This window comes from Lithobates pipiens, unplaced genomic scaffold (genome assembly GCF_037356315.1).
Source record: "Lithobates pipiens isolate NorthernLeopardFrog02 unplaced genomic scaffold, aLitPip1_a1.2 Scaffold_35, whole genome shotgun sequence".
NCBI lineage: Eukaryota > Metazoa > Chordata > Amphibia > Anura > Ranidae > Lithobates > Lithobates pipiens.
In genome coordinates, this window is record NW_027507811.1 from 1,584,064 (window position 1) to 1,601,390 (window position 17,327).

At 48.6% G+C, this 17,327-nt stretch overlaps 3 protein-coding genes across 3 annotated transcripts in view; all 3 read right to left on the reverse strand.

Moving 5' to 3' along the window:
• The window catches only part of LOC143955898 (uncharacterized), a 168,706-nt gene that overhangs the window by 42,951 nt on the left and 108,428 nt on the right, over positions 1-17,327 (reverse strand). The gene's annotated exons all lie outside the window — the stretch shown is intronic.
• LOC143955969 (oocyte zinc finger protein XlCOF29-like) lies at positions 4,432-6,827 on the reverse strand. Its single transcript, XM_077466095.1, has 3 exons — positions 6,388-6,827; positions 5,171-5,279; positions 4,432-4,830 (listed from the first exon to the last, which is right to left on the reverse strand). Exons 2-3 carry the CDS (start codon positions 5,252-5,254, stop codon positions 4,447-4,449), a joined length of 468 nt encoding a protein of 155 aa, XP_077322221.1. The 5' UTR covers positions 5,255-5,279; positions 6,388-6,827; the 3' UTR covers positions 4,432-4,446.
• Positions 7,382-10,039, reverse strand: LOC143955603 (uncharacterized). The gene has a single exon (XM_077465688.1). The coding sequence runs from the start codon at positions 9,997-9,999 to the stop codon at positions 7,657-7,659; it is 2,343 nt and encodes a 780-aa protein (XP_077321814.1). The 5' UTR covers positions 10,000-10,039; the 3' UTR covers positions 7,382-7,656.

Here is a 17,327-nt window from a genome sequence, read left to right on the forward strand (position 1 = left end):
AAGAGAACGCAAGCTGGATTCCCAACTGTGCACAAAAGGCTCGCCAGACCCGGGAGACAAACTGACTGCCCCTATCCGAGACAATCACCTTGGGTAGCCCATGTAAGAGAAAGATCTCCCGAGCAAAAATGGAGGCCAGTTCTTTTTAAGTGAGCAACTTAAGTGGAATACAATGACACATCTTTGAGAACCGGTCAACCACCATAAGGATAACAGTGTTGCCTTGGGAGTTGGGCAATTCCACAATGAAATCCATAGACAGGTGAGTCCAGGGCCTCTCTCCATTGGGTATGGGTTGTAGGAGGCCCACTGGAAGGTGTCGTGGAGTCTTACTCTGAGCACACACGGGACAGGCAGCTACGAAGGCAGTAACATCAGCCCGTAGACTAGGCCACCAGAATTGTTGGGAGATGGCCCAAATGAGTTGATTCTTCCCAGGATAGCCAGGGAGAATGGTAAGTCTGGAGCACTGCAGTACGGAGACTCTCTGGGACAAAGCAGCGGTCACAAGGTTTATCAGGAGGAGCATAGACCTGAGCAGCAAGAATTTTGTCACCCAAAGGAGAAGTAAGACTGGTGCGAACCGTAGCCAAGATAAGATCAGGAGGAATCATAGGAACCGGAACCAACTCCGACTTGGAAGTGGAGGAAAATTGTCGTGACAAGGCGTCAGCCCTTACATTCTTAGTACCGGGTAAGAATGAGACAATGTAATTGAAACTTGACAAGAAAAGAGCCCATCGCGCCCTTCTGGGAGAGTCGCTTAGCCTCAGACAAGAATGTGAGATTCTTATGGTCAGTAAGAATGAGAACGGGCACAGTGGTACCTTCAAGGAGATGTCTCCATTTTTTCAGGGCTAAAATGATCGCCAACAGCTCTGTCACCAATCTCATAATTGCACTCAGCAGGTGACAATTTCTTGGAAAAGTATCCACACGGATGCATAGCGCTCTCATAGGTGGGACATGGAGACAGAATGGCGCCAACTCCAGTCCAGGGACTTGACCAGAGACGAGAAGTTACGAATAAACTTCTGATAATAGTTGGCAAAGCCAAGAAAACTCTGCAGAGGACGTAAACCCACGGGGTCGGGCCACTGTAGGACTGTCAAAAGTTTCTCTGGGTCCATCGAAAAACCAGCAGTGGAAATGACATAGCCCGGGAATGTAACCTGTTCATGATGGAACTCGCACTTCTCCAGTTTACAATAGAGATTGTTCTCTCTTAGTTTCTGAAGCACACGACAGACATCTGTGTGGTGGCTCTCCAGGGACTTGGAAAATATGAGGATATCATTGTGATAAACCACCACACACACAACGGCAACAAATCTCAGAGGACATCGTTAATAAATTCCTGGAAAACTGCCGGGGCGTTACAAAGGCCAAAAGGCATTACCAGGTACTCATAATGGCCTGTTCTGGTATTAAACGCAGTTTTCCACACGTCGCCCTCCTTAATCCACACGAGAGTGTATGCCCCTCTCAAATCAAGCTTTGTAAAAAACGTTGCTAACTTGAGGCAGTCAAATAACTCCATAATCAATGCAATCGAATAGGCGATTGAGCCCCTATAATCAATACAAGGTCTCAGTTCCCCACTCTTTTTCTTCACGAAGAAGAAACCAGAATCAGCAGGAGATGAGGATTTGTGGATGGAACCTCGAGAAAGTGCGTCTGCAACATACTCCTCCATGGCTATATCCTCCAAGACCGACAAAGGGTAAACCCAGCCATGAGGGGGTATGGCACCAGGTTGGAGGTCAATTACGCAATCATATGGCCGGTGTGGAGGTAAAATACCATCTTGACCTTTGTCAAAGACATCGCTAAAATCGCGGTACTCTTCTGGCTGGGAGGAGAGAGAAGAGGTGCACAGGACCTTGGATACCTTCTGGAAGCATGACTTTCCGCATTGTGGCGACCAGGAGAGAACCTCAGCATGGAGCCAATCAAAAGAGGGGTAACCAATTATGTAATCAATAAGCAGCGGAAACTTAGGTGAGGAAATGACTTGGAATTGGATTATCTCATGGTGAAGAGCCCCTACGTCCATGGACAACGGAATAGTCTCATGAGTCACATGGGCAGGCTGTAAAGGTCTCCCGTCAAGAGCCTCAATGGCAAGTGGAGTGCAGAATCGAGTGCTTCAATACAAAGGCAGTATCAATGAACAGGCCTGCAGCCCCAGAGTCAATTAGAGCCTGTATCTCGATGGACGACTCAGCCCAAGAAAGGGTGACCGAAACCAGGGGCTTATCCTTCTGGATAACTGGGGACAAAACAACGCCACCTAAGGTGTGTCCATGACAGGACCTCAAGGGTCGGGCGTTCCCTGGACGGGTAGGACAAGACCTCAAAAAGTGACCTGCCTGGCCACAATAAAGGCACAATCTCTCCCTCCTCCTAAAGGCTCTCTCATCCGCAGAGAGACGCGTGAAGCCCAGGTGCATGGGTTCATCTTCACTGACCAACTCCGTACCAGGAGGCATGTGAGGACAGGGAGGTGAGGGAGGCACGGGAGGTATGGGAGGTGAGGGAGGTATGGGAGGTGAGGGAGGCATGGGAGGTGAGGGAGGCATGGGTGGTGAGGGAGGCATGGGAGGTGAGGGAGGCATAGGAGGTGAGGGAGGCATGGGAGGTGAGGGAGGCATGGGTGGGACTACAAAGCTCGGAGGCAAACGTACAGGAGGCTTCTGCAAGCGCTCCTTAAGAGAAAGTCTTCCTCTGAGTCTGGAGTCAATGAGGATGGCAAACGAGATCAAGCTCTCCAGCTCAGTGGGTATATCTCGGGCTGCTATCTCATCCTTGATGGAATCCGAGAGACCATGAGAAAAAGCAGCCACGAGGGCCTCATTGTTCCAAGCAACCTCTGCTGCCAGAGTACGGAATTCAATGGCGTAGTCGGCAACAGTTCTCGTACTCTGTTTGATGGACATGAGGCACTTGGCAGCAAAAGTGGAGCGTGCGGGAACATCAAATACCCTTTTAAAGGAGGCCACAAACTGAGGGTAACTCGACAACAGGTATTTGTGTCTCCCATAGAAGATTAGCCCAGGCCAAGGCTCTCTCAGAAAGCAAAGATATCATGAAACCTACTTTGCTTCTGTCCGTGGGAAACGCCTGGGGCAGCATCTCGAAGTATATCTCAACCTGATTGAGAAACCCTCTGCATTGGACTGGGTCGCCCCCAAATCGCTGGGGAAGCGGAGCAGAACCAGACATACCTCTTATAGAGGTAATACTTGAGGCGGGTGCCTGCACAGAGACTGGCGCAGCGGCAGGGACGGCCTGCAACTCAGGTTGTACCGGAGCAGCCACCGTGGGGGGATTCCAGGTGAGCTGTGCGATTCGGGAGCGTTTGTAACGCCAAGGCAAACTGATCCATGCGGTGATCCAGTTCATCCAATCTGGAAAAAATATTACCAACAAGTGGATTGACTGTATCTTCTGAATTCATGGCCTTCGCCTACTGTCATAAACCATGAAATCAGACTGAGACAGAAGTACAATTAGATCACACTTGTTTAATAATAGTAATAAAAAAAAAGGTAAACAGAGTAAACATAGTCAAAACATAGCCAGAGTTCAGGAACCGAACGGATAGTCAGACAAGCCAAAACGTCAGGGAGCCAGAGATGAGCGTAGTAGAACAGCAAGCAGGATCTGGAGCCAGAAGGAATGTCAGCCAAGCAAGTCTAACAGGAACGCAGGAGAGCGTCTCTAGAGATGTGACCAAGGCGAAGGCAGAGATCATCTGGGCTGGACGGCTTAAGTAGGCAGGACTGACGAGCAGAATATCATCAGCAGGTGAGTCACTGTAGAGAGATGGGAGCTGGCAATTAGCCGACAGCTGAGTGAAGGAAGGGCTGAGCCCAGCCCTGACAGCTCCTCAATCAATTACAGAACGTGATTTTACAGCGAGTACGTATATACTATTTTATCTTCTGTAAAAAGCAAAATAGTCAAACAATTTTGTGCCGGCAGTATGGGTGGAGATATGTATTTAGTGTTAATGACCCACCTGTGCAGATCTTTGTGTCCTCCTCTTTAAAGGTCCCCGTTATTCCCTCCTCCTCCATAGACTGCCAACCATCCCCGACGTACGTCTCTTCTTCTTTAACCTCAACTTTTATATCTATCAGATCTTCACCCTAAACCAAGAATAGAAAATAACATCTTGTAGGGTCTATAGATCTTCTCTATGAGTCACTTTCAAGTTCTAGATGCACCTACCTGATGATGGTGGGGGATGGTGTGATTTTCCTGTGTGGAATCCCGGGAATACAGAGGACGGGGACATCTCTCTGGTGGGTTCCCATTACTGGATCCATCTGTAGGAAACACACACACTGACTGAATACATTGTTTCTATGTGTTTATCAGATGATGGGGGATCTAGGTGGAGCCTCCGTACTGCTCTCTCCTTTACAATAAAGTCTCCTCTTACCCGGTGATGTGAGGGGCGGCTGATTGGCCATCATGACGTCCTTGTAGAGATCCTTGTGTCCTTCTAAATACTCCCACTCCTCCATGGAGAAATAGACAGCGACATCCTGACACCTTATAGGAACCTGACACACACAATGATACAGTCACCATCCAGACACATCCCTTGTCTGTTACTGGATAATGTCCCAGAATTCCCAGAATCCTCCTCACCTCTCCTGTCAGCAGATGGACCATCATGGTGGTCAGTTCCAGGATCTTCTGCTCTTTGCTCCTCTCAGGTATGGGAGGAGGAGGGGGAGGCACCATGGTGGGGCTCTGGGTCCTGCTCCATCCTCCTGAGATTGGCTCCCCACTAGACTTCTTCACTACAACATAATCCTACAGATCAGGAGAAAGATAAACCGACATCAATCATCTGACATCATCTACAAGAAGAACATGGACTACTGACCACACTAGACCAGAGTGATGTCATGTGACCTCCCAGAATCCTCCTCACCTCTCCGGTCAGGTCTGTGTTTTATTAATAGAGATAAGAGTGATGTCATGTGACCTCCCAGAATCCTCCTCACCTCTCCGGTCAGGTCTGTGTTTTATTAATAGAGATAAGAGTGATGTCATGTGACCTCCCAGAATCCTCCTCACCTCTCCGGTCAGGTCTGTGTTTTATTAATAGAGATAAGAGTGATGTCATGTGACCTTCCAGAATCCTCCTCACCTCTCCGGTCAGCAGGTAGATGATCTCCAGGGTGAGGTTTAGTATCTTCTCAGTCATGTGACTCTGGTCCTCCTCCATCCTCATTGGTCATGTGATCTATAAAGGTTCCCTGTAGACCAATAATTGATGAGAGAGAATGATCTGGACTGTACAATATTAGGATGGGGGTGTAGGGGGGGTGTAATATGAGGGCATTTATCAGGGAAGAACAGCCCCCCCGGTGGTATTACATACAGAGGAACATTCAAGAGGAAGTAAACCCTGATGGGTTTACTTCCTCTTTTTTTCCCTGCAAAGGTAAAGCATAATGGACTACTATGCATCGCATAGTAGCTCATTATGTGTCACTTACCTGACACAGGAGCCAGCGAAGTCGCCGCTGTCACCTGTAGTCCGCCGCATCCATCTTGGTTGTGGCGTCTCTCGCAGCTCCGACGAATGACAGCGGAGAAGCCGCGATGACGTCACTCCCGCGCATGCGCACGGGAGTCGCGTCTCGGAGCTCCGACGCTGCCATTCGCCGGAGCCGCGATGACGTCACTCCCGCGCATGCGCACGGGAGTAGACAAATTTGGCAAATCCATTCTTGGACTTGCCGCATTTAGTGCGCCTGCGCGCCGCTGTCTACGGCGCATGCGCCGTAGACAGCGGTGCCCATTTTCGGGCAAATATCTCCTAAACCATATAGGTTTAGGAGATATTACTTGGACCTACAGGTAAGCCTTAATCTAGGCTTACCTGTAGGTCAAAGTTGTTTGGAAGGGTTTACTTCCATTTTAAGTTTAGGGTTTGCTATGTTTTTGTGATCCGGGAGCCTCTAACCCTTTGGCTCGATGGATCACAAAGTTATTTTTCTGTAAAGTCCATTTTGCTTCATTCTTTATCCACCAGCAAAGAAAACTGATTAAGATCCCCTCTATGTCTTCATAAACCCCCCATCCCCCCCCCCCCCCACTAATAAAAGTGGTATAATCCGTTTAGTATAGACTGATGAGCTGATTGGTGGGAAAGGTGACACATCTCCAATATGAAGAGAATGTTCCGGCCCTGCAAGTGGGGGAATGTTCTGCCCCTGAAGGGGTTAATCTAGGTTCCCACACTATATATGTGTGTATCATCATCTGCTGGAGATAAAAGACGTCACAGTGACTATGGAGGAAGAGGACGGACATGACGGGGGGGTTACTGGGTGTAAATAGAAAATAAGATCTTATTACCTCCTCTGCTGCTAATTCCAAGATCTCCTCTCTACTTCTTCCCGACTCAACTCTCACCCGGAACTTCCTGTCTGTACCTGACATCACTTCCTTTCTTCCATAGAGATTTCCTGTCTGGGTAGAAGTGAGATCACCATCTTGTGGAGCTCAGAGGAACTGCAACCCCCAAGGAAACGTCTCGTAGTGTGAACACGGCCTTGTGCTGTGTGTGTATGTACTGTATATCCTTATAGATGGGGTCATCTCCACTCCCACCAAGAGGGAGAGAAATATATTACTGCCTAGTCCAGACTTTCTCAGCCAGGGTTCCTCCAAAGGTCTCTAGAGGTTCCTTGAGCAATGGGCAATTTCTGTCTCTCAGTAACAACTGATGTCAATGATCAGTAAGGGGGGCAATCTTCCCACTGATGATGTAAGAATGTCCTCCCATTTGTCACTGATATAAAGGGGTCCTTCTTACATTGGTCACCAATGTAAGGGACCCCTAAACTGATATAAGGGGGTCCTTCTCCCATTGGTCACCAATGTAAGGGACACCCGAGCACTTAAACCCCCTTTTCCCCCCAAATTTTTGGAACCCTTACACACCTGAGTGAGGACAATTCTCGGCCCATTATTCCTGATAAACTCCAAACTGATGACCTGTAAAGACTTTTAAGGCTTCAGCTAGGAGAGATTTTACAGACAGAGATATTTATCGTCATTCCACCGACACACAGAATTATTTTTTCATTCAATACGTCTTTTAATTATAATTTTACTTTTATAAGATTGCCGTCATAAAATCAGGAAGTAGTAAAAGGTAGAAATCAGATTGGACAGGAAATGACAATGAGAGGTAATGACTCCATTTTTATTTTAAAAGCCCTAGAGGACTGCCTTTTAAGTGGTGGGGTTAACGCGTTTCGTCCTGGAAGACGTCTTGAGAAAACAGACCTCTTGCAAGAGAATAATAGACCTCTAAGTCTCCATACCACAAAATGTACTCAGCCAATGAGAGGTAATGACTCCATTTTTATTTTTCTCCTGCTATTAATGGCCGACACGGTACAACACTTCATCCATGTCTTTGGTGATCTCTGATCTCCTTATCAACTGTTTCTTCCATGATGAAGATCAGCCATGGAGTATATCTGAGGTGTATATCAGGGGGTGCTTCTTCCCCACATGTCCAGCAACATTCATATACAAGACATTTCCCGCACTCACTAATACACCTCCAGGGTTGTGTGGGACCCCCTGATGTACAGGAAGTGAGGAACATTCCCCTCACTCAGGACAGGAAAGTGGCTTCTCCCCCGTGTGAAATTTCTGATGCGTGGTAAGACTAGACTTCTGTGTAAAACATTTCCCGCACGTGGGGCAGGAATACGGCTTCTCCCCCGTGTGAGATCGCTGATGCGTGTTAAGACTAGACTTCTGTATAAAACATTTCCTACACTCGGGGCAGGAATACGGCTTCTCCCCTGTGTGAGATCTCTGATGTATAAAAAGACCGGACTTCACGTAAAAACATTTCCCGCACGTAGGGCAGGGATACGGCTTCTCCCCTGTGTGACATCTTTGATGTGTGGCAAGTTCTGATTCTCTTGCATAACATTTCCCGCACTCAGGGCAGGAATACGGCTTCTCCCCCGTGTGATATTTTATATGTGAGACAAGCGTTGATTTCCTCGAAAAACATTTCCCGCACTCAGGGCAGAAAAACGGCTTCTCACCTGTGTGAGACCTCTGGTGTTCAACGAGCTTTGATTTATGAAAAAAACATTTCCCGCACTCAGAACAGGAATATCGCTTCTCCCCCGTGTGAGATCTCTGATGTTTATCAAAATCGGACTTATCTGAAAAACATTTCCCGCACTCAGGACAGGAATACGGCTTTTTCCCCATGTGCAATCTCTGATGTGTGGAAAGATGGCACTTCCTTGAAAAACATTTCCTGCACTCAGGACAGGAATACGGCTTCTCCCCCGTGTGAAATCTCTGATGCGTGTTAAGACTAGACTTCTCTGAAAAACATTTCCCGCACTCAGAGCAGGAATACGGCTTCTCCCCCGTGTGAGATCGCTGATGCGTGGTAAGACTAGACTTGTGTGTAAACCATTTCCCGCACACGGGACAGGAATACGGCTTCTTCCCCGTGTGAGATCTCTGATGCGTGTTAAGACTGGACTTCTGTGAAAAACATTTCCCGCACTCGGGGCAGGAATACGGCTTCTCCCCCGTGTGAGATCTCTGATGTATAAAAAGACCGGACTTCACGGAAAAACATTTCCCGCACTCAGGACAGGAATATGGCTTTTCCCCCGTATGCAATCTCTGATGTGTGGAAAGATGGCACTTCTTTGAAAAACATTTCCTGCACTCGGGGCAGGAATACGGCTTCTCCCCTATGTGAGCTGTTAGATGTCTGACAAGTGCGGCTTTCCGTGGATAAGATTTCCCGCCCATAGGACAGGAAAATGGCTTCTCTTCTGTGTGAGATAATTGGTGTCTATGTAAACCTGATTGATTGACAAAACATTTCCCGCTAGCGGTACAAGAAAACATCTTGGGAAGGGTGGTACCATCACCCAGATTCTGAGGTTCCTCGGGATAAGAGGAATACGATGGTCCGGCACCGTCCCGCACAGTCTGAGGTTCCTCAGGATAAGAGGAATACGATGGTCCGGCACCGTCCCGCACAGTCTGAGGTTCCTCGGGATAAGAGGAATACGATGGTCCGGCACCGTCCCGCACAGTCTGAGGTTCCTCAGGATAAGAGGAATACGATGGTCCGGCACCATCCCGCACAGTCTGAGGTTCCTCAGGATAAGAGGAATACGATGGTCCGGCACCGTCCCGCACAGTCTGAGGTTCCTCAGGATAAGAGGAATACGATGGTCCGGCACCATCCCGCACAGTCTGAGGTTCCTCGGGATAAGAGGAATACGATGGTCCGGCACCGTCCCGCACAGTCTGAGGTTCCTCGGGATAAGAGGAATACGATGGTCCGGCACCGTCCCGCACAGTCTGAGGTTCCTCAGGATAAGAGGAATACGATGGTCCGGCACCGTCCCGCACAGTCTGAGGTTCCTCGGGATAAGAGGAATACGATGGTCCAGCACCGTCCCGCACAGTCTGAGGATCCTCGGGATAAGAGGAATACGATGGTCCGGCACCGTCCCGCACAGTCTGAGGTTCCTCAGGATAAGAGGAATACGATGGTCCGGCACCGTCCCGCACAGTCTGAGGTTCCTCGGGATAAGAGGAATACGATGGTCCGGCACCGTCCCGCACAGTCTGAGGTTCCTCGGGATAAGAGGAATACGATGGTCCGGCACCGTCCCGCACAGTCTGAGGTTCCTCAGGATAAGAGGAATACGATGGTCCGGCACCGTCCCGCACATTCTGAGGTTCCTCGGGATAAGAGGAATACGATGGTCCGGCACCGTCCCGCACAGTCTGAGGTTCCTCGGGATAAGAGGAATACGATGGTCCATCTACACTGTGTGGTGCCGGATGGACATTTGAGGTGGTCGGGTTTTCTCCTGGACTATACTGTGTGATGTCCTCATCTTCTACTTTACAGTCTGGAGACAAAGTGAGACAATCCTCTGAGGTTTTCCTCATCTCCCGTCCATCTACTAAAATAGAAATAGAAAAGTTCTGGTTAGATACGAGTTAGGACAATGTAACATACAACAGTGTGCAGGGGTCAGAGGTATATAACATACACCATAACATATAGAGCGCAGGGGTCAGAATTTAATAAACTAAAATCTGGAGGAACCAATTGCCTTTAGAAGTCACTTAATTAGTAAATAGAGTCCACCTGTGTGTCATTTAATCTCAGTATAAATACAGCTGTTCTGTGAAGCCCTCAGAGGTTTGTTAGAGAACCTTAGTGAACAAACAGCATCATGAAGGCCAAGCAAGACACCAGACAGGTCAGGGATGAAGTTGTGGAGAAGTATAAAGCAGGGTTAGGTTATAAAAAAATCTCTCAAGCTTTGAACATCTCACGGAGCTCTGTTCAATCCATCATCGGAAAATGGAAAGAGTATGGCACAACCGCAAACCTACCATGTGGGAAATGTCTAGGGGTATGAATACTTTTTCCAGGCACTGTATGTAACATATGACAATGTATATACAGTATATTATAGTAACCCCCAGCTCCGCTGATCCTCCTCTCTCTCCGGTCCCCGCTCACCCACTGTTTTGGATTTTACTCTCGGTATTGCTTTGCTACAAAACAGAGGAATGCTGATCAGGAACGGAATGGATAGTCAGACAAGTCAAAACGTCAGGGAGCCAGAGAAGAGCGTAGTACAACAGCAAGCAGGATCTGGAGCCAGAAGGAATGTCAGCCAAGCAAGTCTTTAACAAGAACACAGGAGAGCGTCTCTAGAGATGTGCTCAATAGAAGGCAGAGATCATCTGGGCTGGACGGCTTAAGTAGGCAGGACTGACGAGCAGGATATCATCAACAGGTGAGTCACTGTAGAGAGATAGGAGCTGGCAATTAGCCAACAGCTGAGCAGCCCAGCTCAGAGAAGGAAGGGCTCAGCCCAGCCCTGACAGTACCCCCTCCTCAATAACCCCTCCCCCTCAAAGGACCACCAGGCTTGAGGGGAAAACGTCAATGGAAATCACGGAGGAGGACAGGGGCATGTACCTCCGAGGATGAGACCCAAGAGTGTTCCTCCGGACCGTACCCCTTCCAATGCACCTGGTACTGTATGGGCCCAGGGAACCTACAGGAGTCAACAATGGACTGTACTTCATACTCCTCATGGTTCTCAACCTGTACAGGGTGAGGACGTGGCACTGAGGTGGTAAAGCGGTTGCAGACCAAAGGTTTTATTAAGGAGACATGAAATACACATATCAGAAGGAAGGTCTAATGTGTAAGTCACTGGGTTCATCCTGCGAAGGATACGGAAAGGCCCAATAAACCGAGGTGAGAACTTCAGTGAGGGAACACGAAGCCGGAGGTTGGGAGATGACAGCCAGACCCTGTCCCCAACCTGGTAGGAAGGCGCAGGCAGGCGTCTGCGGTCAGCATGGAGTCTGTACCTATCATTAGCATGACGCAAAGCCTCCTGGACTTGTGCCCAAGTGGAACGACGACCACGGAGAGGCTCCTCTAACGCAGGAATACTCTGCGGAACAAACGAGTCAGGCAACATGGAAGGTTGGAAACCATAATTCACCATAAATGGAGACAATCAGGAGGTGGAATTCAAGGCACTGTTGTGAGGAAACTCTGCCCAAGGTAAGAGGTCAGACCAGTTGTTATGATGGTCAGAAATATAGCAACGTAGGAATTGCTCCAAGGACTGATTGGCTCGTTCTGCGGCCCCATTAGACTGCGGGTGATACGCAGAAGAGAACACAAGCTGGATTCCCAACTGTGCACAAAAGGCTCGCCAGAACCGGGAGACAAACTGACTGCCCCTATCCGAGACAATCACCTTGGGTAGCCCATGTAAGTGAAAGATCTCCCGAGCAAAAAAAATGGAAGCCAGTTCCTTAGAGGTGGGCAACTTCTTAAGTGGAATACAATGACACATCTTTGAGAACCGGTCAACCACCATAAGGATAACAGTGTTGCCTTGGGAGTTGGGCAATTCCACAATGAAATCCATAGACAGGTGAGTCCAGGGCCTCTCTCCATTGGGTATGGGTTGTAGGAGGCCCACTGGAAGGTGTCGTGGAGTCTTACTCTGAGCACACACGGGACAGGCAGCTACGAAGGCAGTAACATCAGCCCGCAGACTAGGCCACCAGAATTGTTGGGAGATGAGCCAAATGAGTTGATTCTTCCCAGGATGGCCAGCTGCCTTGGGAGAATGGTAAGTCTGGAGCACTGCAGTACAGAGACTCTGTGGGACAAAGCAGCGGTCACAAGGTTTATCAGGAGGAGCATGGACCTGAGCAGCAAGAATTTTGTCACCCAAAGGAGAAGTAAGACCGGTGCGAACCGTAGCCAAGATAAGATCAGGAGGAATCACAGGAACCGGAACCAACTCCGACTTGAAAGTGGAGGAAAATCGTTGTGACAAGGCATCAGCCCTCACATTCTTAGTACCGGGTAAGAATGAGACAATGTAATTGAAACTTGACAAGAAAAGAGCCCATCGCGCCCTTCTGGGAGAGAGTCGCTTAGCCTCAGACAAGAATGTGAGATTCTTATGGTCAGTAAGAATAAGAACGGGCACAGTGGTACCTTCAAGGAGATGTCTCCATTTTTTCAGGGCTAAAATGATCGCCAACAGCTCTCTGTCACCAATCTCATAATTACACTCCGCAGGTGACAATTTCTTGGAAAAGTAGGTCATAGGTGGGACATGGAGACAGAAGGGCGCCAACTCCAGTCTAGGGACTTGACCAGAGACGAGAAGTTACGAATAAACTTCTGATAATAGTTGGCAAAGCCAAGAAAACTCTGCAGAGGATGTAAACCCATGGGTCGGGCCACTGTAGGACTGTCAAAAGTTTCTCTGGGTCCATCGAAAAACCAGCAGTGGAAATGACATAGCCCGGGAATGTAACCTGTTCATGATGGAACTCGCACTTCTCCAGTTTACAATAGAGATTGTTCTCTCTTAGTTTCTGAAGCACACGACAGACATCTGTGTGGTGGCTCTCCAGGGACTTGGAAAATATGAGGATATCATTGTGATAAACCACCACACACACAACGGCAACAAATCTCAGAGGACATCGTTAATAAATTCCTGGAAAACTGCCGGGGCGTTACAAAGGCCAAAAGGCATTACCAGGTACTCATAATGGCCTGTTCTGGTATTAAACGCAGTTTTCCACACGTCGCCCTCCTTAATCCACACGAGAGTGTATGCCCCTCTCAAATCAAGCTTTGTAAAAAACATTGCTAACTTGAGGCAGTCAAATAACTCCATAATCAATGCAATCGAATAGGCGATTGAGCCCCTATAATCAATACAAGGTCTCAGTTCCCCACTCTTTTTCTTCACGAAGAAGAAACCAGAATCAGCAGGAGATGAGGATTTGTGGATGGAACCTCGAGAAAGTGCGTCTGCAACATACTCCTCCATGGCTATATCCTCCAAGACCGACAAAGGGTAAACCCAGCCATGAGGGGGTATGGCACCAGGTTGGAGGTCAATTACGCAATCATATGGCCGGTGTGGAGGTAAAATACCATCTTGACCTTTGTCAAAGACATCGCTAAAATCGCGGTACTCTTCTGGCTGGGAGGAGAGAGAAGAGGTGCACAGGACCTTGGATACCTTCTGGAAGCATGACTTTCCGCATTGTGGCGACCAGGAGAGAACCTCAGCATGGAGCCAATCAAAAGAGGGGTAACCAATTAGGTAATCAATAAGCAGCGGAAACTTAGGTGAGGAAATGACTTGGAATTGGATTATCTCATGGTGAAGAGCCCCTACGTCCATGGACAACAGAATAGTCTCATGAGTCACATGGGCAGGCTGTAAAGGTCTCCCGTCAAGAGCCTCAATGGCAAGTGGAGTGCAGAATCGAGTGCTTCAATACAAAGGCAGTATCAATGAACAGGCCTGCAGCCCCAGAGTCAATTAGAGCCTGTATCTCGATGGACGACTCAGCCCAAGAAAGGGTGACCGAAACCAGGGGCTTATCCTTCTGGATAACTGGGGACAAAACAACGCCACCTAAGGTGTGTCCATGACAGGACCTCAAGGGTCGGGCGTTCCCTGGACGGGTAGGACAAGACCTCAAAAAGTGACCTGCCTGGCCACAATAAAGGCACAATCTCTCCCTCCTCCTAAAGGCTCTCTCATCCGCAGAGAGACGCATGAAGCCCAGGTGCATGGGTTCATCTTCACTGACCAACTCGGTACCAGGAGGCATGTGAGGACAGGGAGGGATGGGAGGTGAGGGAGGCACGGGAGGTATGGGAGGTGAGGGAGGCATGGGAGGTGAGGGAGGCATGGGTGGTGAGGGAGGCATGGGAGGTGAGGGAGGGATGGGAGGTGAGGGAGGCATAGGAGGTGAGGGAGGCATGGGAGGTGAGGGAGGCATGGGTGGGACTACAAAGCTCGGAGGCAAACGTACAGGAGGCTTCCGCAAGCGCTCCTTAAGAGAAAGCCTTTCTCTGAGTCTGGAGTCAATGAGGATGGCAAACGAGATCAAGCTCTCCAGCTCAGTGGGTATATCTCGGGCTGATATCTCATCCTTGATGGAATCCGAGAGACCATGAGAAAAAGCAGCCACGAGGGCCTCATTGTTCCAAGCAACCTCTGCTGCCAGAGTACGTAATTCAATGGCGTAGTCGGCAACAGTTCTCGTACTCTGTTTGATGGACATGAGGCACTTGGCAGCAAAAGTGGAGCGTGCGGGAACGTCAAATACCCTTTTAAAGGAGGCCACAAACTGAGGGTAACTCGACAACAGGTATTTGTGTCTCCCATAGAAGATTAGCCCAGGCCAAGGCTCTCTCAGAAAGCAAAGATATCATGAAACCTACTTTGCTTCTGTCCGTGGGAAACGCCTGGGGCAGCATCTCGAAGTATATCTCAACCTGATTGAGAAACCCTCTGCATTTGACTGGGTCGCCCCCAAATCGCTGGGGAAGCGGAGCAGAACCAGACATACCTCTTATAGAGGTAATACTCGAGGCGGGTGCCTGCACAGAGACTGGCGCAGCGGCAGGGACGGCCTGCGACTCAGGTTGTACCGGAGCAGCCACCGTGGGGGATTCCAGGTGAGCCGTGCGATTCGGGAGCATTTGTAACGCCAAGGCAAACTGATCCATGCGGTGATCCAGTTCATCCAATCTGGAAAAAATATTACCAACAAGTGGATTGACTGTATCTTCTGAATTCATGGCCTTCGCCTACTGTCATAAACCATGAAATCAGACTGAGACAGAAGTACAATTAGATCACACTTGTTTAATAATAGTAATAAAAAAAAAAGGTAAACAGAGTAAACTTAGTCAAAACATAGCCAGAGTTCAGGAACCGAACGGATAGTCAGACAAGCCAAAACGTCAGGGAGCCAGAGATGAGCGTAGTAGAACAGCAAGCAGGATCTGGAGCCAGAAGGAATGTCAGCCAAGCAAGTCTAACAGGAACGCAGGAGAGCGTCTCTAGAGATGTGACCAAGGCGAAGGCAGAGATCATCTGGGCTGGACGGCTTAAGTAGGCAGGACTGACGAGCAGAATATCATCAGCAGGTGAGTCACTGTAGAGAGATGGGAGCTGGCAATTAGCCGACAGCTGAGTGAAGGAAGGGCTGAGCCCAGCCCTGACAGCTCCTCAATCAATTACAGAACGTGATTTTACAGCGAGTACGGAAATACTATTTTATCTTCCGTAAAAAGCAAAATAGTCAAACAATTTTGTGCCGGCAGTATGGGTGGAGATATGTATTTAGTGTTAATGACCCACCTGTGCAGATCTTTGTGTCCTCCTCTTTAAAGGTCCCCGTTATTCCCTCCTCCTCCATAGACTGCCAATCATCCCTGATGTACGTCTCTTCTTCTTTAACCTCAACTTTTATATCTATCAGATCTTCACCCTAAACCAAGAATAGAAAATAACATCTTGTAGGGTCTATAGATCTTCTCCATGAGTCACTTTCAAGTTCTAGATGCACCTACCTGATGATGGTGGGGGATGGTGTGACCTTCCTGTGTGGAATCCCGGGAATACAGAGGACGGGGACATCTCTCTGGTGGGTTCCCATTACTGGATCCATCTGTAGGAAACACACACACTGACTGAATACATTGTTTCTATGTGTTTATCAGATGATGGGGGATCTAGGTGGAGCCTCCGTACTGCTCTCTCCTTTACAATAAAGTCTCCTCTTACCCGGTGATGTGAGGGGCGGCTGATTGGCCATCATGACGTCCTTGTAGAGATCCTTGTGTCCTTCTAAATACTCCCACTCCTCCATGGAGAAATAGACAGCGACATCCTGACACCTTATAGAAACCTGACACACACAATGATACAGTCACCATCCAGACACATCCCTTGTCTGTTACTGGATAATGTCCCAGAATTCCCAGAATCCTCCTCACCTCTCCTGTCAGCAGATGGACCATCATGGTGGTCAGTTCCAGGATCTTCTGCTCTTTGCTCCTCTCAGGTATGGGAGGAGGAGGGGGAGGCACCATGGTGGGGCTCTGGGTCCTGCTCCATCCTCCTGAGATTGGCTCCCCACTAGACTTCTTCACTACAACATAATCCTACAGATCAGGAGAAAGATAAACCGACATCAATCATCTGACATCATCTACAAGAAGAACATGGACTACTGACCACACTAGACCAGAGTGATGTCATGTGACCTCCCAGAATCCTCCTCACCTCTCCGGTCAGGTCTGTGTTTTATTAATAGAGATAAGAGTGATGTCATGTGACCTCCCAGAATCCTCCTCACCTCTCCGGTCAGGTCTGTGTTTTATTAATAGAGATAAGAGTGATGTCATGTGACCTCCCAGAATCCTCCTCACCTCTCCGGTCAGGTCTGTGTTTTATTAATAGAGATAAGAGTGATGTCATGTGACCTCCCAGAATCCTCCTCACCTCTCCGGTCAGCAGGTAGATGATCTCCAGGGTGAGGTTTAGTATCTTTCCAGTCATGTGACTCTGGTCCTCCTCCATCCTCATTGGTCATGTGATCTATAAAGGTTCCCTGTAGACCAATAATTGATGAGAGAGAATGATCTGGACTGTACTGGTTGTACAATATTAGGATGGGGGTGTAGGGGGGGTGTAATATGAGGGCATTTATCAGGAAAGAACAGCCCCCCCGGTGGTATTACACACAGAGGAACATTCAGTTTAGGGTTTGCTATGTTTTTGTGATCCGGGAGCCTCTAACCCTTTGGTTCGATGGATCACAAAGTTATTTTTCTGTAAAGTCCATTTTGCTTCGTTCTTTATCCACCAGCAAAGAAAACTGATTAAGATCCCCTC

What these genes read in the sequence shown, in the direction of transcription:
- LOC143955603 (XM_077465688.1), bottom strand. Translation starts at nt 9,999, where the DNA reads ATGAGGAAAACCTCAGAGGATTGTCTCACTTTGTCTCCAGACTGTAAA.
- LOC143955969 (XM_077466095.1), bottom strand. Translation starts at nt 5,254, where the DNA reads ATGAGGATGGAGGAGGACCAGAGTCACATGACTGAGAAGATACTAAAC. An exon ending in TCTACCTGCTGACCGGAGAG is followed by an intron (nt 4,831 to 5,170) that starts GTGAGGAGGATT and finishes CCTGATCTGTAG; the next exon opens with GATTATGTTGTAGTGAAGAA.